Source organism: Monodon monoceros, unplaced genomic scaffold (genome assembly GCF_005190385.1).
Source record: "Monodon monoceros isolate NGI ecotype Baffin Bay Population unplaced genomic scaffold, NGI_Narwhal_1 Super_Scaffold_12, whole genome shotgun sequence".
Lineage (NCBI taxonomy): Eukaryota > Metazoa > Chordata > Mammalia > Artiodactyla > Monodontidae > Monodon > Monodon monoceros.
The window spans coordinates 116325739-116352230 of NW_021703768.1; the positions used below are offsets into that span (position 1 = coordinate 116325739).

General features: G+C 45.4%; 1 protein-coding gene across 4 annotated transcripts in view; it reads right to left on the reverse strand.

Moving 5' to 3' along the window:
* The window catches only part of SIL1 (SIL1 nucleotide exchange factor), a 290298-nt gene that overhangs the window by 165091 nt on the left and 98715 nt on the right, over positions 1-26492 (reverse strand). For 2 of the 4 annotated variants that reach the window (XM_029216283.1, XM_029216286.1), the window contains exons 2-3: positions 11761-11875; positions 5551-5683 (exon numbers count right to left, since the gene is read on the reverse strand). In XM_029216283.1, coding sequence (XP_029072116.1) covers positions 5551-5683; positions 11761-11865 — 238 coding nt within the window. In that variant the 5' untranslated portion in view covers positions 11866-11875. Of the gene's footprint in view, positions 1-5550; positions 5684-11760; positions 11876-14832; positions 14954-15383; positions 15641-26492 lie in introns of those variants that run through there. The other 2 variants (XM_029216284.1, XM_029216285.1) reach the window with 2 other exon arrangements.

Below are 26492 nucleotides of genomic sequence, written 5' to 3' on the forward strand. Positions count from 1 at the left end.
TGTGTGTGTGTGTGTGTGTGTGTGTGTGTGTGTGTGTGTGTGTGGAATTAGGTAACTTCAAGATGAGGGCAGGTCACCAGAAAGACCACGCCTTGATTAGACAGTTGGAACTTTTAGCCCCACCTCCAGGGAGGAAAGGGGGGCTGGAGACTGAGTTCAATCTCCAATGGCCAATGACTTAATCAATCACGCCTAAATAATGAAACCTCCATAAAAGCCCCTAGGGGGCTTCCAAGAGCTTCTGATTGGTGAACACCTAGAAGTACTGGGAGGGCAGTGTGTTCAGAGAGGGCATGAAAGCTCTGCACCCCACCCCCCATACCTTCTATGCATCTCTTCCACTTGGCTATTCTGAGTTGTAGCCTTTATAAAAAACCAGTAAACATAAGTAAAATGTTTTCCTGAGTTCTGTAAGCTGTTCTAGCAAATTATCAAACCTGAGGAGGGAACTGTGGGAATCCCTAATTTATAGCTGGTCAGTCACAAGTCCAGTGGCCTGGGACTTGTGACTAGCATCTGAATTACAGGCAGTGGGACTGAGCCCTTTAACTGTGGGATCTGACATTAATTCCAGGTAGATAGTGTCAGAAATGAATTGAATTATTGGATACCAAGTTGGTGTCTGAGGATTGGAAGATCACACAGCCTCTTCTAAGCTGCAAGGGGCCAAAGGCCTCACAAAGACAATCCTGCAGAGTCACCCAGACCAGAGTCAGGTGTTCCTTCAGACAGATGTCCAGGGCCTGCAGGAAATCAGACTCCTCCCTTAAATGCCTGAAACAGAGTAGCTGGTCTACCATAAATGAGGTTTTTAAAATTCAATTCCCTCCTATTGCTCGTGCAGATCTGAAATGATCTGACCAGATGGCTGGTGCTCTATAATTCTTGGATTGCTCTCATCAGTTGTTGATGATTTAGACTTTTTTTTTTTTAACCCCCTCACATGAACGTGTTCCTGCACAGGCTTCCTGCATGCTCCCATCAAGTGGCTCTTTGTGCTAATGCCAATATTCCAGAGGCTCTCACACAGTATTTCAGAGCCTGCAAGTCACCTCAGGTCAATAAGAAGCCCCAAGTCTAAGCTTCCCTGAACCCATATGAGGCCAACATATAGCACTGGGTAAGGGGCAGAACAAGAGAGGCCTTTGCTCAGATAGCCTCATCGCCTCCACTTTTCCTTCAGGTCCCCAAGGAAAGGGAGGCAGCAGCAAAGGTATATTTTTTAAATGACAACTATAGCCATTTATTGAATATTTCCTATGTGTCAGGCCCAGAGTGAAACATTTTACATGTGTTAATCTTGTTTCAGTCTCACACCATCTCTGTGAAGTAGGTATTTTCATCCCTATTTCCATATGAGGAAACTAAGGTTCAGAGATTTTAATCAAACTGACCAAGGCCACACAGCTCAAAAAGAGAACTGAAGGTGGGTTTGGAAGTTTAGCATCATAAAATTTGACTCAAAGCTCTACCAAGATCTCAGGGATAGAGAGAAGGCCCTGGCCTGGCCTCCCCATACCTGCCTTTGTGCCCTCACTGAGCACAGGACACTTCCAAAACAAACCAGGACATCCAAAACACTTTTTCTCTCTGTATCCTCTGTGAGACCATAAGCTGCTGGAAGGCAGGGGTCATGTCGCATTTGCTACCCAGAAAGACATTATGGTACAGTGGTTAGGAACTGAAGCTTAGGGCCAAACAAAGCTAGATCTGAATTCTGTCTCTACCACCTACTGGTCATTTGGCTAAGTCACTTATCTCTGAGACTCATTTTTGTCTATGAAAATGAGGGTAGTTATAGCACCTGCCCTCAAAAGATGCCTGGCACAGTCGATGCTAAGTAAATGTGAGCTATTATCTGTCTCTGGCTACCAGTACAGTGCCTGGCACAAAGCAGGATCTCAGGAAATGCCCAGGGAGCAAAAGGCCCACAATATCTGGCTGTGACCAGTTTTCTCTAATAACAAGTGCACAGGCACAAAGCCTGGGGTACAGGGGTCCTCAGCCCTAGGACAAATTCCTGAGTTCCCTGCCCAGAACCCACAGGACCTGCCAGCAAACAGCTTTCCTCTGCTTGCTTGTGAACAGCTGATGCTGAATCCACACTCAAATGCTTGCTGTGCCTCCGTAAGGTATGACAGATCCCAAAATAAACCAGGAGAGAGAGAGAAAGAGACAGGAAAATCACTTCCAGGAACAAGCGACTCGCAGTGAGGATGCTGACAGTAATAACAGAGGCAGGGAGACTTCAGGAGGGTGACCTACAGCTGCTCCAGGGCTAAGTGACTGGGGCCCAGCTCCTATCTGGCCTGGTAGGAAGTTCCATGAAGTTACAGGTTGGTCCCCTGGTATTCCAGGCCACAGCCGGCAGTCAGCAAATCTGCCTTCAAATGAGCCCAGACCACATAGCCCAGTATTCCCTCCTTGGAGACCTGAGGACAACAGAGATGAGGTCCTCCCTTCAGAGACCTAAAGAGACAGAAGGTACTGAACTGAAATCAATAACTGTCAACATAAACTAGCCATTTTGCCATTCTCTTAAAAGTCCCCAAAAGATATTCCACCATCTTCCTATGCCATGCACCTAGCTCTCAGGCAGGAAATGTTGTATTAACCCCTTCTGCTCCCTTATCAAAAATCTCCCTGGAAGGAAAGAGGGAGAACATCCCATGACATGGAAGTCTCTCCTTGTCACCATTAAGTTCCCTTCCCTATCTAAAGCCAGAGAGGACAGGAAGGCTACATACTCATGTACCCTCACTGGCATCCAATTCCACAATCAAGTTTAAGGAGTGGCACAAATGGCAAATTTACCATTAAAAATCAGAACTGCTGTGTACTGAGTAACGTCTACATGTTGGGAATCCTCAAAACAGCCTCTGCAGCAGGCAGGGCAGGACATTTCCCCAACATCACCAATGGGGGAACTGAAGGGCAGAAGGATTCAGTGACTTGCCCAAGATCCCCTAAGTAGCAAAGCTAGGATTTGAACCCAGGACTGGATCAGTCTAAAGTCTGTGCTTGGGACTTCCCCGGTGGTCCAGTGCTAAAGAATCTGCCTTACAATGCAGGGAATGAGGGTTCAATCCCTGGTCAGGGAACTAAGATCCCACACGCCACGGGACAACTAAGCCTGCACGCCACAACTACTGAGCTCACGCACCTCAACTAGAGCCCACATGCTGCAAACTACGGAGCCCACGCGCTCTGGAACCCACGCACCACAACTAGAGGAGAGAAAACCCGCATGCCACAACTAGAGTAAAGCCCACGCACCACAACCCTGCGTGCCGCAACAGAAGATCCCACATGCCTCAACAAAGATCCTGCATGCTGCAACTAAGACCCGACACAGCCAAAAATAAATAAATAAATGAATAATAAATAAATCTTTAAAAAATAAAATAAAGTCTGTGCTCTTTACCACTAAATTATACTACCTCCTCATTTATCTACTCACCCTGGGACTGGCTACATTCCTTTTAACCTTTCAGTAGCTGTGATGGAAGCTCCCAGGCGGCATTCGTTATGTGGTGAATTAAATATACTCTGATTAAAGGTAAGTGCCAGCTATCCACACAGACTACTGAGATGTCAATTTCCTACCAACAGACATAACATATAAAACCTTAATATACACACAGAACACCTTGATCCTGTCCTGGGACCTAAGAGAGTCTTGTCTGCCTCCACAGTACCAGACTCTGAATCACCACACATCAAACCCTGAGGCCATAACAAATCTCTCACTTTCCCTCCCCTCACTGGTCCTGCTTTGGGGGTGAGTGTAGGTGAAATGAAAAACACTCTTGGGATATGGGGCAAGCACGTCTGGACCTAGATTTGCTTTGCCCCCAGAGCTGAGTGTCTGTTCTCAAGCACAACACCCCAGCCTTTGGGGCAGCTTCAAGGGACTTTGGGGCAGAACAACTTATAAGGGGCTATTGAGAAACTAGAAGGCAGAAGATGATGTCAATGGGGCAACAAGTTAAATATAAAAATCAGTACTCCACTCTAATTCTCCAGGAGGTGCTCAGAGCCCTCAGCCTGCCCTTGTTACACAGGATCTGGCCCTCCCTCCCCAAAGATACAAAAAGGGCTCTTTTGCTTAACCATGAACAGGAGCCCCACTGCCCAGAGGCTGGGCAAGGGCCCTGGGTCAGAACTTTCAGGCTTGTTCTGCAATGTGGACTGGGGTCCTGAAAGGTGCCACAGGAAAAGAGACGGTAGGAGTAGGGATGACAGGACATTGACCTCCATCGGCTCAAGGCACTTGCCTGGTTAAAAGTGGTACAAGCACTTTGAATCACGTAAAATCAGTGGATACAGCATACATCCTCCACTTCCCACACCCTGAGAGCCCCTCTAGTTTTAGTCCCCAAAGACCAGGGGGGCTCAGTTCTCAGGGAAGGTGGAGGAGGCCAGCCAGAGGTTGGATCTGCTAAACCCAGTAACTCTGTCCCTAAAATCTCCCTCTACCCAACTCCATTAGCACCTACTTGGTTTCCTTGGTGATTCATCACTCTTCTGTGGCAGCAACTACCCGCATACAAGCCCAGCAGGAGTGATATTGCTACCAGATAGTTGGCTGGCACAGCAAACGCTGCCCCTGCCAGCACAGCAGCAATGGGGGCAGTGAGGACATGGTGATGAATATCAGCAAGGAGTTGATGAAACTATACTCTGGCAGCTGCCAGGGCTTGCCATCCACCCGCCACAGTGCAGAACGCAAATAGCCTACTCCTGAGAATGGGCTCAAGTGTCACCAGAGTCGGGCTCCAGCCAAGGACAGATGGGACTCTAGAAGGACAAGTGGGAGGAAGATGGGTCCAGGCTGGGGTCAATGACATAGGACAAGTTGGCTGAATGACATAGGTCAAGTCACCTAACCTCTCTGAGTCTCAATGTTTTCATCTGAATATAAAGACAATAATAGCCCCTATTATTGTGAAGACTGAACAAGATTATGCACATGAAGCACGTAGCACGGTATCTGAATGTGGTAAACACCACAACTGCTGGCTTTTTTCATTATTATTTTAAGCCCTGGGCCCAGGGCCATAAAAGGGTTAGAAAGTTGCTCCTTCTGAGGATGCTCCATTTAAAAAACCAGGCCAGGAACAGCCCGTTTCTTGGCACAGGTTCCTTTAACAACAGAGAACTCCTGCCCCGCACCAGTGCTCCGGACTCTCCCATGAACAATATTTCAGCAGCACTGAGCCGAGCAGCAGAGCCCAAAATAGCATTTGCAGAGTGAGGCACATGTCACTGCCTCTCCTGTGCTTCAGAAGTGCAAGGAAAGAAAGTTTTCTATCACTTGCTCCAAAAGCTCGGCCACCCACCACCTGCCTTCCTTCCAGGGCACTCAGATGCCACAATTTCTGTTCTGCAGGGAAACGAAGGTCCCTGAGTCCTGCAGCAGCAGCCATCCCTACTCCCCTCCAGGAGGCCAGAGGGGGGCTGTTCCTTCAAAACAGCCCTGGGGGGAGAAAGGACATACACATTTTGAATTTCAAGTGTGTTTCCTGGGGACAGCGCTGGGCTTGGTACCTGGCCGAAGTGCCTGCCACTCATGTGTCGGGTGAAACACCTCCAGGACCTTGGGATCCAGCTCCTCCTCTGCTGTTTCCTTTCTCTCTGTTTCTTTGGTGCTGCTCTCCTCTGGGTTGGTCAGTGCAAACTCCTTCAGAGAAAGGAAAAAACAGGGCATGAACCACCACAGTTGGGCACCACGCAAGCAGAAAGAAAATGGCCTGGGCAGTACACTCTTCTCCTCCTTGCCCTTCCTGCCCTCCTTAGCCCTGTTTGGACCTTTCACAAGGTTAGCGTCAGAACCAGTACAAGTGAGGTGATATGGTTAAATTAACACAGTATGTGTTGTGTGTATATGGCACTTTTGTATATGCATTAAAAAAAAACTCCAGAAGGTTCCACACTATCTTGAGGGAGTTAAGGGAACATACTGGGGAGAGGGGTTGACAAAACGAGACAATAAGAGCCTTTTACTTTTTACTTGATAAGCTCCTATCCTGTTTGATGTTTAAAATTCATACCTATTACTCTTACAATTAAAAACTAAAGATATTTATAAAAGAAAACACATACATATGAATAGGAAAGTAAGGCCTCAAATGGTCAACACAGATGTACAAAAGCTGGCAGCTAAGGCCCAATTAATTCCTAAGCAGCCCAGCACGGCAGAGTAAGGGCGTGGGTACCTTCATTACCCAGGGTACCTATGGAGCGTAAATGAACTCTTAGTGCATTCCAATCCATGGAAGAAGGGGTACAAGTGGGAAGGTGCAAGTCCAGCTGGGCTGAAGGAGGAAGATGCCCGGGTTGGAAACCTCTTCCTAAAACCTGTTTCCTTCCACCCCATGGAGAGCATGGAGGATTAATGAGACGGTGTAGAGCACTTTGAGCTCAGGAGACAGAGATGTAACATAAATACAAAGTATTATTCATGTTGTTCCTTCCCAGCCTCCAATCCTTCCTGTCCCATTTTTAAACCTGTTCGTGCATAAAAGCAGTAAGGCCTCAGGAAACTGCAACCAGAGGGTTCCAGAGCTCTGGGAAATTACATTTGGGAGGGCAAAGAGGAACACACACTAGAACACTGGGAGATTATTTCAGCCCTTCCACCTCCCTGGCCATCACTTTTCCTCCACCTCCCAATTTTTCCCGTAATAAGAGTAAGTATTTTTCATGGATTCTTCCTATGAACCCAAACCTGTGCTAGGTACTTTATGTAGATCTCATTTTGGTCTCCTGAACAATTCTAATCCTACATGGGAGGTAACAATGTATCCCTTTCAATGTGCCCCAGCACAAATCTGAGCTCAAAAGAAAACAAGGGGGCTTCCCTGGTGGTGCAGTGGTTGAGAGTCCGCCTGCCAATGCAGGGGACACGGGTTCGTGCCCCGGTCCGGGAGGATCCCACATGCCGCAGAGCGGCTGGGCCCATGGGTCATGGCCGCTGGGCCTGCGCATCCGGAGCCTGTGCTCTGTGGCGGGAGAGGCCACAGCAGTGAGAGGCCCGCGTACGGAAAAAAAAAAAAAAAAAAAAAAGAAAGAAAACAAGGAACAGAGAGTAGATGTGTGTGAGACTAAAGAAAAGATAGACTGGCAGGAAGCTCCGTGCATTCTAAGGGCACGGACATCAAACTTTCAACAACTGAGTTTCCTGAGGGCAAGCACTGTGTCAGTCTCTTTCACCACTGTATACCCCTTGCCTAGCCCAGGGCTTAGTTTGTAATCACGCAACAAAGGAACAAAAGAAGGCCTTCCTCCTACAAGCAGGTATGTCTTTTGGATGTCTTTTGGAGGCAAGTCCAAAGAGTTTGCTGGAAGCCAGGAACTAGCCCCACACTCCAGAACAAAGACCACTTTGTCCACTAAGTATCTGCAGCCTATGGACTCCAGGGCCCAGCCATGCTGGTCAGTCTCTGCCAAAAGCACCATACACGAGACCATGGGACTAGAAGACAGTTAATAAGATTTACCTCAGAAATATGTGGACTGGGCTTCCCTGGTGGCGCAGTGGTTGAGAATCTGCCTGCTAATGCAGGGGACGCGGGTTCGAGCCCTGGTCTGGGAAGATCCCACATGCCGCGGAGCAACTGGGCCCGTGAGCCACAACTACTGAGCCTGCGCGTCTGGAGCCTGTGCTCCGCAAGACAGGCCGCGATAGTGAGAGGCCCGTGCACCGTGATGAAGAGTGGCCCCCGCTTGCCACAACTAGAGAAAGCCCTCGCACAGAAACGAAGACCCAACAGCCATAAATAAATTAATTAATTAATTAATTAAAAAAAAAAAAAAAAAAGAAGTATGTGGACTAAATGCCTCCAGAGGCCAGGCAGGGATGGATGTAAATGAGTGCTGTGTGCCAGGTGTAAAAACAACCAGGAGTGGTGGGACTGTGAAAACTGGAGTCCTCCTGCCTTGACTAAGAAACACAGCTGCTACTCAGCTGCTCTACCACTGCCACGAAGGCATTCAACTTGATGAGAAACAAAAATCCAGATTTTTATGTGACATTTTCTTACTTTTAGAACACTAAGAGGGCCAAACTAAACATCTCTAAGCTTTACATTACAACTCTTGCTTTAGTGTATCTATTAGCCAGTTAACTCCTGGCACGTACAGTTGTAATCAAGTAACCAAATCCTCAACATCAAGAGAAGCAGAAAGAGGCAAGGGTAATGGTGATGATGAGAATATGGCAGAAAGCCCAATCCAGGCAAGGCTAGTGTTCATTCTGATGAGTAGGGGCTGAGAAAGTCTCTTTTTCTAGATCTTTAATGAGATAAATAGAGTACGTTCAAGAAGAAGGATTACAACAAGATATGAACCACTGAGACACATGCTTCAAGCCCTAGGAAAGCCAAACGCTTTCTGCAACAATCCCATCACTGCTCAAAATGTTTTTTAAGCTTCCGCTTGGTATCATCTTTGAACCATATTTTCAGCTACACACACACACACAGACACACACACACACTCACACACTCACACTCACAATCTGCCATTATTTTACAGATCACGTGTTTTTAGTAGAGGTGATATAAATTTGGTGTTCCCCTGTCTGGTCAGCTCACCCTGTTCACCAAACTGGCTCTGAATGACTTTGGCAAGCACTGAGGGAGGTTCAGTCACACAAACATACTACAAGCTGGACAATCACTTCAAAGGTGGAAGTGCAGAAAAGGTTTTCAGGAAAAGCAGCATCATGGAGATGAGGTTGTAATGATAACGTAGCTACCATTTATTAAGCCCTTACCCATATTCCCAGAACTGGTCTGAAGTGCCTTCCATGCCTCACAACTCATCCAAGTTTCATCTGTGAAGCACATACTTTTATTCCCATTTTACACATACAAGGCCTGTGCAAAACCACACTGCTGAGAAAAGAAGAGCAGAGATTGAAGTCCAGGACTGCCTGGCTCCAAAGTGCATGCATGAATTCTGACTCACTTCTGTGTTTCTGTTCTTAGTCATGTGTTCTAACGGTTGTGCCCTGGGATGCTGAGGGAAGGAAGCAGGGTCAATGAGATCACCCCAGCACATTTATCAGCACATCCTCCTTCCCTTTAAGGACTGTGTTTAAAGAAACACCGTCCCAGAGAAAGGGACGACCCTCTCTCTGCTCCAGCAGTGTCCTGAACAGGAGACAAAGACCAAGAGGTGAGGGAGGCCAGCCAGCCCTTGGTCAGCTCTGAAGTAAATCTCATGCTCTGGTGACCTCTCAGTTGGCTTCTCCAAGCTCCCTTCCATGCTGAATCCTCTCTTCTCTCTGCCACCATTACTCTAAATACCAATTTCCTCTTAAATGGCAAGAAATTCCAGCTAAGGTTTTAGCTGACAAAAGCTTACCATGTCACACTTCCTTATAATTGTAACTGAGTAAGAGATTATCTTAAAGACCAAAGCCTTCAAAATCCAAGAGAATGAATGAATCTCTCAAGGTAGGTGGATAGATGCTGTGACAGAGACAGACTGAGAAGGCAACATTTTGGGATAGGAGCCTGGCTGATAGAGCCCTAAATTAAACAACGGAAGCAGCCAACCCTTACTAAAAAATAACAGCTGACATTTATTGACCATCCATTAGACATATTGTGCCAGTGCCAATGCTAGGTGCTTTATATATACAATCACATTTAATCTACACTAAAATTTAAGAGGGAGGTACCAACCCTGTTTTACACATGAGGAAACAAAGCTCAGAAATGGTCAAAGTAAAAAAAAAAAAAAGAAATGGTCAAATTGCTAAAGTAGGAGGCAAAAGGGAGTTTACCAAGGCTCCGTGCTCCTTCCACTGGGTTCCACTACCTCCCTCATCATCCACCACCTCTTGAAGGCCAGTATACCACACAACCACATCCCTTTAGCATTCGCACTGATCCTAAGATGTGGCATCCCAGGGAGATGCCATAGCAGGAGCCAGGAAGGCAGGCTGGCTCCAGATCATACCCTCATACACACAGCTAGCCTTTGCTGGGTGGCCATTAACCTGTACAAATGCCTTTGAGGAGGACAATTCCAGGTCACTAGGAGCATTTGCCTGGACTCCAGGCTCTGAACAAAGGATCATGACCACTCCCACCTCCCCCACCACCCATTTTCACTGTTGTGAAGGTGGCTGGCTGCATAATTTGGATTTTAAATGCCATCGGGGCAGCAATTTTTATGGTATGAGAGAAAAGACGCTTCAACTCCTACTTGTACTTAGCACATGATGAAAGATTATGACAAATGGATACAGCTTAGGAACAGACATAAGGATAAAAGCAGCTTTTGCTGATGAAAGTCAGTATTAACATTTTTCTGAGATTAGACTCAAAAGAGCTAATATAAATGGGCCAGAATAATTATGGCTCTGAAAGCTCATCTATTTGGTTGGACTATTATCCAAAAGAGACTTACTAACACACAGTCCTTAAGTAAATTCATCAGCACGCTTTTGTTAATTGTGCATCTGCTAAAGCTCATAATGGGGAGCACCCAGATCCTCATGAGCTGCAGGCTGGAAGGGACACAGCCCTGAGCCCTCAAGACACTTGGGTGCTTTTCTGGGCCAGGCTATGCCAGAAACAGCCCCAACTTCATGCCATGGCGAGTCCCACCCTCAGGGGCCAATGGGATCCCAGTCTCATTCTCCTTGAAGAGGAGGCCAAAAAACGGCAGCAACAAGATCTTAGTCAAAGAACATTAAAAGCTCAAAAGGATTCGTGACTCCTAACTGTACATTCTCCTGCTCTACAAAGTGGGGAGAAAGGCGGAGAGAAAACAAATGACTTCAGAGAGAAGGTGGAAGCTTGCCATGAGCCAGAGGTGAACCTCAGCTGAGCTGGATTAAATTCATCACAATTGTCATTTGCACTTCAAGGCCCTCCGGCTCCAAAGCCTCCAGCACTTTACCCAACATTTAAGTGGGACCCCTGGGGTTGGAGAAGGTGGCCAAGGGAGGGTGAAACTGTGAGAGAGCTGACAGGGCATCTCAAGGGAGAGGAAAGAGAGGGCATTGGGAGTAGATCAAGGGCAGGCTGTTGGTGGGGCAGGGCAGGGAAATGGGGCCAGGACACCCTGCAGCCAGGCCAAGCTCAGGGCCTTCTCAGGCATTCTGCCCCTGCCTTTGGCAATGACAGAAACCCTCAGCAATGAGGTCTGGGTTAATGAAAAGGAGGGTGTAAAGAACATGGAGAAAAGGACAGAGGGAAAGGGGATACAGAGCTACGGACAGACTGAGAATGCACATGGATGAGCGGAGTAGACAAAGAAGCAGTCTTACTTGGTGCTCACCACACAGGCGCCCAGCCCCTTGGGGAGAATCCTGACCTTCCCAGCTCTGCCACAAACTAGCTTTATAATGTTGGCCAAGTTACTTAATATCTCTGAGACTTAATCTCCTCCTTGTCAAATGAGGATAATAATTGTAGTTGTCTACTTCATAGGGTTGTTGAGGGGATTAAATAAGAATACATATAAAGCACATAATACAATGCTTGGTACACAGCAAGCTTATCATATTATCATCATTGTTATTATATCATTATCATCATCATCATCTTTTCACCAAAGAGAAACTGTGTCGTAAGCTTTAAACAGAGGCCAGGGGACTAAGGGATGGGGGAAGAAGTACACATACTCCGTGACCCAGCACTGGTCACATTCCTATAAGAAACTCCCACAGCAGCCCTGGTGGCACAGAGGCTTTCTTGGACCCAAAAAAGATCCCTCTATTTGCAGTAAGGCACTTACCGAGTTCTTATGACTGAGACAGAAGGTGAAGCAGGAGGTCATCAGCATGCCGAGCAGCATGCCCAGAGGAGCCATCCTAAATAGGAGCAGGCCCTGGTGAGGCATAGTTAGGGGCCTGAGGAATGTAAACACAGAAAATAGAAGGTCAACAGGAAGCTGGTGCTTGACACCTCTCCCCCTGCCCCAGCATAGTGATTCCCATGATATCACCTTTTTTGACAGATGTCAAACATTTCAGATGATGTCAGACATTTCCTGAATAGAGGTATCACAGGTCTTCTACCCCAAAGGTAGATCAACCTGAAGTAAGCCTCCATTCCCCCATATGGGGAGCTATGCCTTGGTTAAAACTGTACAGTAAACCAGGACCCTTGCATGAGTTATAATAGCCCTGGTCCCTTCCTTCTTCATTATCTGGGTTGTTATCAGGTTGCACAGGGTGGTATTGGCTATAATGAAGAGAGAAGGAAACTAACCAAATGATTTGTGTGTGAACAGACATGGGCCCAAATTCATATGAGCCTTTATAACCATTCACTTCTAAACCATATCCACTGTTATACCTGAAGACAGATACCATCAGCACCCTCTAAAACAGCAAAGTTCAATATTCCCAAGCCATAAAGCCTTTTACATCACTTTTCAGACAGTCAAACACACCAAAGTGCAGGCCCTAGTAGCTGTTAAAATTTAAATAACACAAGGATAAAAGGATATTCCATGTTCACAGATTGGAGGCTTAATGTTAAGACAACAATACTACCTAGAGCAATATGCAGATTCAATACAATCCCTATCAAAATCCCAGTGGTGGGAAATTGGGGAATTCCCTGGCAGTCCAGTGGTTAGGACTTGGCACTTTCATTGAAGTGGCCCAGGTTCAATCCCTGGTCGGGGAATTAAGATCCCGCAAGCCAGAGCATGGCCCAAAAAAAAAAAAAAAAAAAAAAAAAAAAAGGTGATTTTTTACAGAAATGGAGAAACCCATCCTAAAATACATATGGAATTTCAAGGGACCCAGAACATAAAAACACTGAAAAAGAAGAACAAAGTTGGAGGACTCACACTTCCTGATTTCAAAACTTACTACAAAGCTACAGTAATCAAAACACTGTGGTATTGGCATAAGGACAGACATACAGACCAATGGAATAGAATTGAGAGTCCAGAAAAAATTACATATATGATCAATTGATTTTCAGCAATGGTACCAAGACAATTCAATGGGGAAAGGACAGTCTCTCCAACAAACTGTTCTGGATCAACTGGATTTCCACATGCAAAAGAATGAAGTGGACCCTTCCCTTACATAATATATTAAAATTAACTTGGGGCTTCCCTGGTGGCACAGTGGTTGAGAGTCCGCCTGCTGACCGGGGTTTGTGCCCCGGTCCAGGAGGATTCCACATGCCGTGGAGTGGCTGGGCCCGTGAGCCATGGCCGCTGAGCCTGTGCGTCCAGAGCCTGTGCTCCGCAATGGAAGAGGCCACAACAGTGAGAAGCCCACATACCACAAAAAAAAAAAAAAAATTAACTCAAAATGGATCAAAGATGTAAATTGAAGAGTTAAAATTCTTAGAAGAAACATAGGGAAAATCTTCATAACCTTAGATTTGGCAATACGTTCTTAAATATGATACCCAAAGCATGGACGATAAAAGAAAAAATAAATAAATGGAACTCCTTCAAAATTAAAAAACTTTTGTGCCTCCAAGGACATTATTAAGAGAGTGAAAAGACAACTCAAAAAATTAGAAAAATATTTCTAAATCATCTATATTAAGAGTTTAGTTTCCAGAATATATAAACAACACCTACAACTCAACAAAAAAAAACAAGCAAGCTAAATTAAAACAGGCCAAAGACTTGAATAGACATTTCTCCAAAGAAGATATACATATGCCAACAGGGACATTAAAGGATTCTCAACATCATTAATCACTAAGGAAATGAAAACCAAAGCCCCAATGAGATACTGTACCATTTTACATCCACTACTATGGCTATAATTTAAAAAAAAAAAAAAAAAAACAGAAAGTAACAAATGTTAACAAGGATGTAGAGAAACTAAAACCCTAGTACATTGCTGGTGGGACTGTAAAATGGTGCAGCTGCTGTGGGACAGTTTGGCAGTTCCTCAAAAAGTTAAACATAGAACGACTGTATATAATCCAGCAATTCCATCCCTAGGTATATATTCCACCCAAAAGTTCTGAAAACATTGACTCAAACAGATACTTCCATGTGAATGTTCACAGCATCATTATTGACAAGAGCCAAAAAAGTGGAACAACTTAAGGATTCATCAACAGATGATTTTTTTTTTCAAATGTGGTACATACAATGGAATATTATTCAGCCATAAAAAGAATGAAATTCTGATACATGCTTCAACATGAATGAACCTTAAAAACATTATGCCAAGTGAAATAAGCTAGACACCAAAGGATAGATACTGTATGATTCTACTTAAGTGAAATATCTAGAACAGGCAAACTGGAGTAGTAAAAACATTTTGGTCAGTAAACTAGAGTGGAAGTCAAAAGAACTTAATCCAAACTGGCAAATGACCTCAGAAAGAAAGGCAGAAAGAAAAAAAATAACAAATTAAAAAAGCAAAAAAGAAAAACACCTTAGAAAAATTCAGAACCTGTCAGTATCAGCCCAGACCCTTATAAAAGGTTTTCGTGTTGGTCACTCAGCCCCAATACACCTCATTAGGCAGTTTACTCAAAAGAGTCTTAAATGAATTAATTATAAGGGAAACACCTCTGGAGAGCATGGGGTTTTACCTTTTCTCTTTCCTATTCCTGCCACACTCCTCCATGTTCCACCTCAATAAATTGGTCCTGTGACAAGATTGCAGTGGAACCCAAAGCCCTGCCTGAACCCACTATAAGAAGTTATTACCCAGTGACCAGCCCACAGCTTCTCGGGGGCAGACGGAAACTTTCCCTAAGGACATCTGCAGCCATGAAGGAAAACAGCCCTGCTGGACCGGCACTGTGCTAAAAAAGCACAGCCAAATGGAAAAGCAAAGGCTTGGGAGCTAAAAATAGATGCTATACTCACCCAGCAGCAAAAGCCTTTGCTTTCTGCCAGTTTCTCCCCTCTTTTTTTGTAGACAAAATGGAACGGCTGAGTGCCACATGAGCTTTCCCCAGCAACCTGGCTCCTTGGGGCACCAATCACACTGAAAGACACGGACTCAGTTCATAGACAGCACGAGGTTCTGGACAGGTGCCTGGCCATGTCTGGGTGTGCAGAGGAGTGGGAGTGCAAGGCTCAGTGAGGATGAACATGGGACAGAAGCTGCCACATCAAGAATGAGAAGTCGGGCTTCCCTGGTGGCGCAGTGGTTGAGAGTCCGCCTGCCAATGCAGGGGACACGGGTTCGTGCCCCGGTCTGGGAAGATCCTACATGCCGCAGAGCGGCTGGGCCCGTGAGCCATGGCCGCTGGGCCTGCGTGTCCGGAGCCTGTGCTCCACAACGGGAGAGGCCACAGCAGTGAGAGGCCCACGTACAGCAGAAAAAAAAAAAAAAAGAATGAGAAGTCAAGAAAGGCCCAGGGAGATGGGTCCCAAGAGGACACAGCCCTAGAGCTTCCCATAATGTCCCATACCTTTTTTATTCTTGCATCCTTGGCTGTGGGGAAAAGGAGAACAAAAAATGGAATTAGGGGACTCACAGCATTATCAGGACAACATACATTAAGAGAGAAAAGGATTATCCAAAAGCCACAGACTTCCCTTCCCCTACATGAGACCGTTCATGTGTATGTGCATATACACACACACAGAGAGCTAGACGCTTCCTTCTTACAGCCAGGGATAAACACCTGGAACTGATGCTGGGGTGGGGGTGGGAGGGGAATGAGAAGGAACAGATAAATGAGAATGAAATCAAGGGCAAAGACAACAAATGAGCAGGAGGAGGAGGCCTAGAAGGGACTGCGGAAGAAGGGGTTGGGGGCAGCTGATGCACTAACAGCATACCCACCTCCTGGAGTGGGATGGCAGGCCGGGTGAGAGAAATGGCAGCTCCCACAGGGCTCCTTGCCACCTCCATCACCTGCACACACACTAACGCCCTCAGAAGCATTTTCTGACAATACTAAGGATGACAGGTCGATTCGCAAATGGATCCTTCATCTCCCCCACCCCCAATAATTCCATGTGGACTGCACATCTGACCTATTCATTGGCTCCATGTATTTTCCCATGAATCAGAGATAAAGAGAGAGAGAACATGGTGGTGGGAGCAGTGCCTGGGGAGAGGCCTAGGAGCAGTGAGGCTGGGAGAAAGGTGTGAGACAGTTTCCCAGGCATTGCAAGGGTACCCAGAGAACAAGTGCAAACTCTGCAGCACGCAGGCATGGGTAATGCTGTCCTCTGTCCTCATAAGGCCTGGCCTGTAACTATGTCACCTGGGCTTTGTCCTTATTCAAGAAGTGGCGATGGAGAGCAAGCAGGCACGTTTTCCCTTGGGCTTTACACTGAAGCTGGGGGGAAGGGGGAAAGAGGGAAAGGAGAAGCGGCCCACAGTTTGGTTCTGCCAGGATGGTCCACCATCACAAGCAGGGACATAGGCAGCAGCAGCAGCAAAAGAAAACCTCAGACCCTGACATAAGCAAGCCAAAGTCATGGAATCCCACTGAGGCATAGTTTGGCACTTGGCCTGAGGTTAGTGCCCTCCCCAAATTACTTGCCACCCACTAACCCTGAGTTCACCTGATCACCTGCTCCTGTACACCCTGGATAACAAACCTTCCCATCATCCTGGGCTCTCAAAAGAAGACAGAACTACATCTTTTCATTTATGGCCTTCTTCTGACTTACAAAACCATCACTCAGTCCAGGAAAGGGGAATGCATTTCAGTGTTCCACCAGTAACTCTTTCCTTAAGTATCCTTGGGCTTTGAGACAGAAGAGATGATAAGGTACTTGAGATGCCCATTTTTCTATCAAAACTGGCCACGTGTAGTCTGTACTTCTACTTAAATAGAGGTTGGATGCGCTCAGCAATCTGTATTGCCAGCCTGGAGCAGATGCTTGGGGCACAGGTGGGAGAAGGCCCTTGGACTCACTAGCCCTTGCCTCCCTGGTGCCTTATACTCTCCTCTCAATTCAGACAGGACTCTAGGAGGGGACTGGGCCGTTTGTAAACAAGACATCTTCCTGTAACTTTTATCTTCTCTTAAGGCAGGAACGCAAAAGAATGGCATGAGGATGGCAGGAAGCCAACAGAGGAAGGAGGAGTGGAACTGCTGGACCTCCTAAAGCTTCTGACATGCTGGTAGGTCCCATGGACAGTGGCTGCTCTCCAGTCTCAGGGCCAGAGCACAGGGGGAACAGGTAAACATCACAAGTGTTCTGGGCAGGGAGACCCACCTCAGCAGCCTGACTGGGAACGCTTGGAACTCCCATCTTATAAAATGCTCATGTTCTTAACCTACAGTGTATGTCCATGTATTTGTTTCCCCAAATCTTTTGGAAAAAGTGAAAGGGAAAGAATTTCTACTTCCATCTTATAAGAAGGAAATTAAAGCAAAGAGATTTAAAACATTGGGTTGAAAGTATAGTACATGAATTTAGATTCAGACACATCTAAGGCCAAGTCTTCGCTCTGCCAATTTCTAGCTATGTGATCTTGGACACACACTTCGCTAGGCCTCAGTTTCTTCATCTATAAAATGGGCATAATAAGAGCTCCTACTTCAAAGAGTATTAGGGAGGATTAAATAAAACAATGAGTGGAAAGTACACGGTACAGCACCTGGCACCTAGTTATCACACCATCATTAGACCAGGGATGAGGACTTCCCCCTGGACCCACAGGCAGTCAGAGTCAGGCCAGGTACCCTAGAAACACTCTCCAGAGCTCCCTGACTCCTGCAGGATCTGCATACCCTCTAGCTGACCCCACATCTCAAATTTTAGGTCCAAAGCCTTTTGCTGGTTATCTGCTTTCAGGAGGTGAAGGAAACAGATGTTAGAGGAGGACCCCCACAGCTAAAAACAGAGAGACTCCAGCCAGTTTTCTGCTGAGCACCGAGGCAGACCCAGCCCATTCAGTGCTTTTCCCAGCATATTAGTGTCCAGAGAGCCAGGCCACCATCGTGTAGAACTTCCACTTGCAGAAAGAGCTATAAGACAGTCTTCTGCTTTACAAACTGACAGTTAGAGGATGAACTCTTCCCACAAACACATTCATTACTATTTATGTGCTACACAAACTCATACACACACACACACACATAGAGTCACTCACCTCTACACAAATAGAAGCTCACTGCCTAATTTGGGCAGACAAATATGAATCTGAAAAAACAATGCAAAGAGAACACTGAAAGGATAGTCCTGACAAGGAAGAACAATGTGCAAAGGCTTAGGAAGAGAAATGGATTTTTAAAGAATAATTTGAAGGACAAGAGAAGTAAGTTTGAAGAGGTCAGGCAAACAGGCTTTTTCCCCCATAAGACATAAACAAAGTCAGGAGGTAGACAGCAATTAAATAAAAAGAGGCTTTGAACTGCAAAAGAAATGTGGCTTCTAACCCCAGTCTAGCCCTAACTGGCTGGGAGGCTGGACCTGGAACATCCTTACACCACTGACCATTTGTGTAATGGCAACAGTGTGTGCCCCAAATACTGAAGTCATGCCTAAGGCCATGCAAATGGGGACTGCTCTCAACAAACCCAAGGCACCCTAAAAGGAAAGTGATCAGGTGAGACTACTGGAGGGTAAAAAGTTCACAGTGGATCCAAGCCTCTGCCTGACCAGGCCAAAATCCGCTTGTACAGCCTGCAAGGGAGAGCCCAAGTGAGGCCTTTCCAGTGGCAACACAGAGATAGGTGCTGGCCCTGCCAGAGAGCACATGGAGCCAAGAAGGTCTCCACAGGCCCAGCTGGGACTGGAGCTCTGGAAGGAAGGCAACACAGGATGGGATGAAATACGAAGTGGGCATTCCTGACCCCTCCTTAATACTCTGTACTCCAAAATGTGGGGGACATGGCCAATCCCATCCCTACCCCAGAAGAGAAGAGAACAGATCTTCAAGAAGGTAGCTAAGTCACTACTAAATATAAAATAGATAACCAACAAGGACCTACTGTATAGCACAGGGAAATACACTCAATATCTTGTAATAACCTATAATGGAAAGGAATCTGAAGAAGAATAGATAGATATGTATAACTGAATCACTCTGCTGTACATTTGAAACTAATACAACATTGTAAATCAACTGTATTTCAATTAAAAAAAATTTTTTTAAAGGTAGCTAAGCATGTTAACAAAAAGCTGCAATCTCGGAGACAAAAGACAATGCTCCCTCTAAAAGAAATCAGGTGACAAGTAGAGTGACTGAATAAACGGGAGCCCAGCCTGGCCCTCTCCAGACCTATCCTATTCAGCCCCAGCCTTCAAAGAATCTGAATGCTAGAAGGCAGCTTAAGACTTAGTCTTCATTTGGACTGCTAACAATCCAAAAGACACAGCAGGCACTTGATACCTACACACAGAAAAAACAGAGTTCAATGCCTTCAGGTATGGGCTTGTCACTGCATCCAGGAAGGCTCTGGCAACTTCATGCCTGTTGAAGACAAAGAGGTAGAGAGGACTAAGGCAGAAGAAGAATTTTGGTGCCATCACCCAGAGGTGACAACCAAAGCAATAACAGATTTTCTGTATTACAGAGAAAACTTAAAGAGAAAGGAACAACGGGCCAAGAAGAGTTTTCAAACCATGACTGTACGTTAGGAAAAGAAAGAGGATGGGACTTCCCTGGTGGTTCAGTGGTTGAGAATCCGTCTTGCAATGCAGCGGATGCCGGTTCAATCCCTGGTGGGGGAACTAAGATACCATATGCTGCAGGGCAACTGAGCCTGCATGCCACAACTACAGAGCCCAGGTGCTCTGAAGCCCACATGCCACAACTAGAGAACCTGCGCACTGCAACTAATGAGCCTGCGTGCCACAACTAAGACCCAACACAGCCAATAAATAAATAAATATTTTTTTTAAAAAAGAAAGAAAGAAAGAGGAGCAATCCAGGGACCAAGATGAAGAACATTAAGAATAGTGCAGAATTACACAGGTCAAGAGAGGAGGGAATCCTGAGAAAATCAAGTTGTGGGTTCAACAAAGTCAAGAGGTCAGTCAGAACGAGGATGAGAAAAGCCACTGGATTTGGCAACAAGGAAGCTGGAGGGCCCTTCAAAAGAGGGCACACTTGTGAAGAAATAGAGGCACAAGGGTAGAACACCTGGAAAAGCTGAGTAGGTCCACTGAAGTTTGGAGATTTGGGGCCACTTCTAAATCCAATTTTTTCAACCTTTCCCCTAGAGTCATAATGATAACAGAGAAAATACTGACCCCGGTGGTCATATAGAGAGATTCTCTGATGCCATATGGTAGGTTCCCTTGATGGAGTAGAGCTATCCCTCAACACACACATCCTCAGGATAGTGATGGACACAGTCACATCAGTAGAGAAAGGAGGCAAGGAGACAAAGTCTCCAAGAACAAACTCCCATCAGACACACAACTTCACCTTCTCTGAGCTCTCAGCCATGCCTCAGACCGCTCTGAAGCTTTAGTCCTCACACTCTGTAGAGCTGTAATAATCATAATTATAGCACTTGGACCGAGGGATAAAGAGAAATATCCCCATGACACCCAATTCCCTAGTATTAAAATGCAGTATTTGGGCAGCCCAGAAGAAAACAAATTCTGTATAATAATAATTATAGTCAATATTTATAGAGCACTTTCTATGTTCCAAGCAAAGTTCTAAGCTCATTTACTCTTCACCACAACCCTGTGATGGGGTTCTAATATGCTGCTTATTTTGCCCATGAGGGGACTAAAATTCAGAGAGGTTAAGTAATTTGCCCAAGTTCACACAGTCAGAGAGTAGTAGAGTCAGGAATCAAAGCCATTCCGGCCCCAGAACCCATGCTCTTTCTACAGACCATGCTGCCTTTCGAGCGGTCTATGAAATCAGCCATTCATTTTATTTGTTTTGCAACAATGTGAATAAAAAGGCACACATTTTGTGTCAGGAGAGAAATTTTTTAATGAGCCTACTGGAGCCCTCTTGCAGAGAGAGCCACTTCTACCACATCTATATTTCTGCACATCATACACACACACGCATGTACACACGCATGCACACACATTTTGATTACTGAATGTCCTTCGCACAGCCCAGCCCACAGTAGAGACACAGATATTCAAGAAGGAGAAGGCCCTTGCCTCAGACTGCAACCAGTTCACTGGCACCCTGTGTGACTTGACCTCTTAACCTCCCATAACTCAGGCTCCCCAGCTGTACAAGAAGCAAAAGCATCCTTGCTCTCCCTCACAGAGTCCAGCACAAAGCACTTCCCTCATACATACCCAACTGTCTGGAAAGAACTTAGCAGAGAGGAGGAGAGAACTATATTGGGTAAAAGTTGGCCAAGATGATATCCAAGCTCATTTACAACTAGTCTATGATCCTATTCCCCACGCATGAAATATATAGGACAGGATTATTTCTACATGGCACATGAAGAAAATAGAGCCCAAAAGGGTGAATGGGGCTTGCCTAAGCACACCAGCAAGCAACCAGGCAAAGTAGAGAAATATACCAGCCGTGGTCGGTGTATTTTCCACTAGGCTCCAGACTGCACGTTTCTAGCAGGGAGTGGGCAAGGAAATCTACTCCTTATACTTGCTCCCCAACACTGCATGAGGTCCTTAGAGTGATCAGCTTGTGTCTCATGACAGCAGCCAAGGTTACCAAAAACTCTACTCAACTCCATCTCCACTCCAGACCTGGATTTCCACCCAGGTCTCCCCAATTAGTTGTGGGACTTAGGGCTAGCCATTTAACCTCTCTCCAAGTTTCAATTCCTTCATCTAAAAAGGGACTTAATAGTAATTATTTTGTAGGATGGGTGTTAGCATTAAATGAGATGACATGAAGCATATAGCACAATGCTTGACACAAACCAAGGGCTCAAGAAGCTTGTAGCTCTCACTAACAACTACTGTTAGAGAAAATTCTGAGCAAAGGACAGGATAAACAAAAGCAGTGAGGCTTCACCCCCATATAGAAATGTCTTCTGTTCTGATAATCAAGTCTCTCCTTGGAACCCAGCTTCCCTGAGCTGCAAATCTGCCCACACACCTGGACTACACTCTAGGTGGCTACAGAGGCATTTCCATTGAAACCTTTAAGCAATATTGGCTGGCTCTGCATCAGTGCCCACCGGAGAGTTGACTAAGAACAGCCACTTCAGAGCCCAGCTTCCTGGTGATTCAGGCCTGTCTTCATATTCCTGCTGCTGCTCTCATATCTCTAAGAGAGAACAGGGAAGGCAAGAGCAGCAGAGGCAAATTCAGCAGACTTAGACTGCTTGGACCACCCTAGAAAGGGTCAGTTGCTATCCAGGGAGTAAGAGCTCCAGGGCCACCTCCTTCCCTCTCCTTTTAAACTAATAACTATATCTCCTAACAGTAAGCATGATGGGCTTTCTTTATAGCCTGCTCCCCAAGAATACCAGGACCTTCATACACTCATCTACAAACCACAGTCTGGGGCTGGAGAGGGATCAGAATTCATCTTTCCTTTCCCCTGCTGTGTCCAAACTTCCAGCAAACGTCAGGGCCTCATAGTGGGACTATGGTAGGATAGGGAAGAAGGTATGACTTCTAGTCCATAGCTCCAAGTGCACTATCTGCAAATCAGTAAGCACACCAACCCTTATTCTGTGCCAGCCACTCTGGCACTTTGGATTACAAGAATTCAGCATTCACACTCTAGAAACAGGTACCTCAGGTCCCCTGAGCACACTGGGAACCATACTGTATAACACAACATACAAAAGATACCATCACTGTCCGCAGGTGTTTTATGTCCTGTTGACCATCAGTGAGTAGCATGGTTTTCCATATCTGAGTCTCAGACAGTACAATTAAGAAGAAAGTGCTGTTAAGGAATATGCCGTGAGAAAATAAATACTGTTCTGGGCAACTTGAGACACAAATTATAACTTAGAAATGATGAGACGGGCAACAATTAGGGTGATCCTTAAACTAATTGAGGAACCCCAAGAAAACAGCATTTACCTACAGAAAACCTTAGCGGCAGCACAAGTACGGATCACCAATCACTGAACTCGCGACTACCATGTTGGCATTGACTATGTTTTGGAGGTAAGTCAGCAACTGAAACAACATATTTTATTTTTAACACACCTGAGAGTCCAAGACTATTCATAATTCCAGATCCTTAAAAACTTGAAAGGAGGATAAATTTTAAAGTGTACACATTTACATACGTGGGCAGAAACACAAAAATCAGATGCTTCTCAACACAGCTCAGGGAGCCATAACTCACGGTTTTCAGAATCCCACCTAACACCCAGAGAAACTCTGTGAGATTGTGGGAGGCTGGGTAGGTAGCCAAGAAACAAAGAAACCTAAACTCAGCACTTGGCAAGACAATTAAGGAGGAGAGGAGTTTAAATGCATTGTTTCTGACTCTAAATATGTCTACATTTATTACCAATTTGGGATCAGAAACCACATTTAGTTCTGCCGGTGACCACGCACTAAAAATATTAAGCAGAGTATTGCCTAGGAAACAGCAGTCCTCCCTGCTGCAGCAGCCCCATTTCAGAGCTGACTCTGCAATGGTCCCAGGGCTCCCCATCCTGGGCTTTGCTAAGAGCCCAGTCACAAGCAGAACTGCCACTGTCCTGACAAAGCCCTGCTTGCTTTTTAGAAAGCAGCAGTAGGAGCTTCCTTGGTAGTGCAGTGGTTAAGAGTCCACCTGCCAATGCAGGGGACGTGGGGTCGAGCCCTGGTCCGGGAAGATCCCACATGCCACGGAGCAACTAAGCCCATGTGCCACAACTACTGAGCCTGTGCTCTAGAGCCCGCAAGCCACAACTACTGAGCCTGCATGCCACAACTACTGAAGCCCATGCACCTAGAGCCTGTGCTCTGCATGCAACAAGAAGCCACTGCAATGAGAAGCCCATGCACCACAACGAAGAGTAGACCCCACTCACCCCAACTAGAGAAAGCCCACGCACAGCAACGAAGACCCAATGCAGCCAAAAATAAATAAATTTTTTTTAAAAAGCAAGCAGCAATAGGAGCCAGGGCTAGAGACTACACAACCTCCTCATCCTCTCCAAGGCTGTGTTACATGGTCAGTGAAATTCCATTTCATGGGCCTATAACAACTACAACCCATCTGACTGGAGCTCCGCAAGGGCAGGGACAATGTCCACCTAAACCACTGCTGTATCCTCATTGCCTAGCACTGTGGCAGACACTCAAAAAATATCTGTTAGTTGAATAAAATTAATAATCTAAAAGGGGGTCACGTGGAATACACAATGGAAAATAATGTCAGTGAAAATATGAACTATAGTGAAACATGAAAACAGATACATAAAATACTGTTGAATGAAGAACATAATGGCACATGTATATGAAATATTAGTACTTTGAAAAAAAGTGTGTGTAGCCATCTCTGTGATCGGACATGAAGTTATTAGAATTATGGAAAGCTATGCTCAATGAAGTCTTTCTTACTAAAATGTTAGATATATGAGAAAATACTTAAACATTATTTTCAACACAGAACCTGTTCCCTTATCTACTTTTTTTTTAATAAGTTTATTTATTTTATTTATTTATTTTTGGCTGTGTTGGGTCTTTGTTGCTGCACATGGGCTTTCTCTAGTTGCAGTGAGCAGGGGCTACTCTTCGTTGCTGTGTGCAGGCTTCTCATTGCGGTGGCTTCTCTTGTTGCTGAGCATGGGCTCTAGGCATGTAGGTTTCAGTATTTGTGGCACATGGGATCAGTAGTTGTGGCTCACAGGCTCTAGAGCGCAGGCTCACTAGTTGTGGCATATGGGCCCAGTTGCTCCATGGCATGTGGGACCTTCCTGGACCAGGGCTCAGACCCATGTCCTCAGCAATGGCAGGCGGATTCCCAACCACTGCACCACCAGGAAAGCCCTCCCTTATCTGCTAATTCGTTCTGGTGCCTGGGATCACAGAGACCTTGTTCAGCAAGACCATCCATCTATCACAGAAAGAGAGAGCACAAGGAAATAGCTGCAGTCTTAAAATCCAACTTATCAAGTTGACCTTTTTTACCAGAAGACTTCCAGTCTGCATCACCAGTATGCCTGACTGCCAAGACAGGTAGCCAAGATGGAGGTGCAGAGACCAAAAAAAAAAAAAAAAAAAAAAGGATGCCAGAGCTCCAAATAGGTACCCCCACACCACACAGCCCATGGCCTACTACCCAGCAACATGCCTATTAAGAAAGGTAGCAGATACCAATCCTTCTAAAATTTCCAAAAAAAGAAGGGAACACTTCTTAACTCATTCTGTGAGACCAGAATTACCCTGACACCAAAGCAAGACAAGGACACTACCAGAAATCTACAGACCAGTACCCTTATGAATATACATGCAAAAATCCTCAACAAAATACTAGCAAGGCAAATTCAGCGGCATATCAAAAGGATTATACAACATGATCAAATGGGATTTATCTTAGGAATACAAGGGCGGTTCATCATATGAAAATTAATCCATTTAATACATTACATTGGTAGAGTGAAGGGAAAAAAAACACATGATCATCTCAATTGACATAGAAAAGGCAGTTGACAAAATCCAACATCGTTTCGTGATAAAAACATTCAATAAACCAGGGATAGAAAAGAACTTCCTTAACATAATTAAGGTCATATATGAAGAACCAACAGCTAACATCATACTCAATGATGAAAGACTAAAAGTTTTTCCTCTAAGATCAGGAATAACACAAGGATGCCTGCTTTTGTCACTTAGATTCAACATAATACTGGACGTTCTAGCCAAAGCAATTAGGCAAGAAAAAGAAATAAAAGGCATCCATATTAGAAAGGAAGAAGCAAAACTATCCGTTTGCAGGTGACTTGATCTTATACAAAGAAAACCCTGAAGAATCTACAAACAAAAACTATTAGAGCTAATAAATTCAGCAGGTACAAAATCAAAACTCAAATCAGTTGTATTTCTATACACTAACAACTAGCAATCCAGAAAGAAAATTAAGAAAATAATTCCATTTAAAATAGTATCAGGGCTTCCCTCATGGTGCAGTGGTTAAGAATCCACCTGCCAATGCAGGGGACACAGATTCGATCCCTGGCCTGGGAAAAGCCCACATGCCATGGAGCAGCTAAGCCCATGCGGCACAACTACTGAGCCTGCACTCTAGAGCCCGCGAGCCACAACTACTGAGCCCACGCACCACAACTACTGAAGCCCACGTACCGTAGAGCCTGCATGCCACAACTACTGAGCCCACACACCGCAACTACTGAAATCCATGTGCTCTAGGGCCTGTGTGCTGCAACTACTGAGCCCGCATGCTGCAACTACTGAAGCCTGTGCGCCTAGAACCTGTGCTCTGCAACAAGAAGCCACTACAGTGAGAAGACCGCACACCGCAACAAAGAATAGCCCCAGCTCACTGAAACTAGAGAAAGCCCGCACACAGCAACAAAGACCCAACATGGCCAAAAATAAATTTTAAAAAATAAATAAATAAATAAATAAAATAGCATCAAAAAGAATAAAATACTTAGGAATAAATTTAATCAAAGAAGAAAGCCTTTAACCAAAAGACTTATACACTGGAAACTACAACACATTACTAAAAGAAA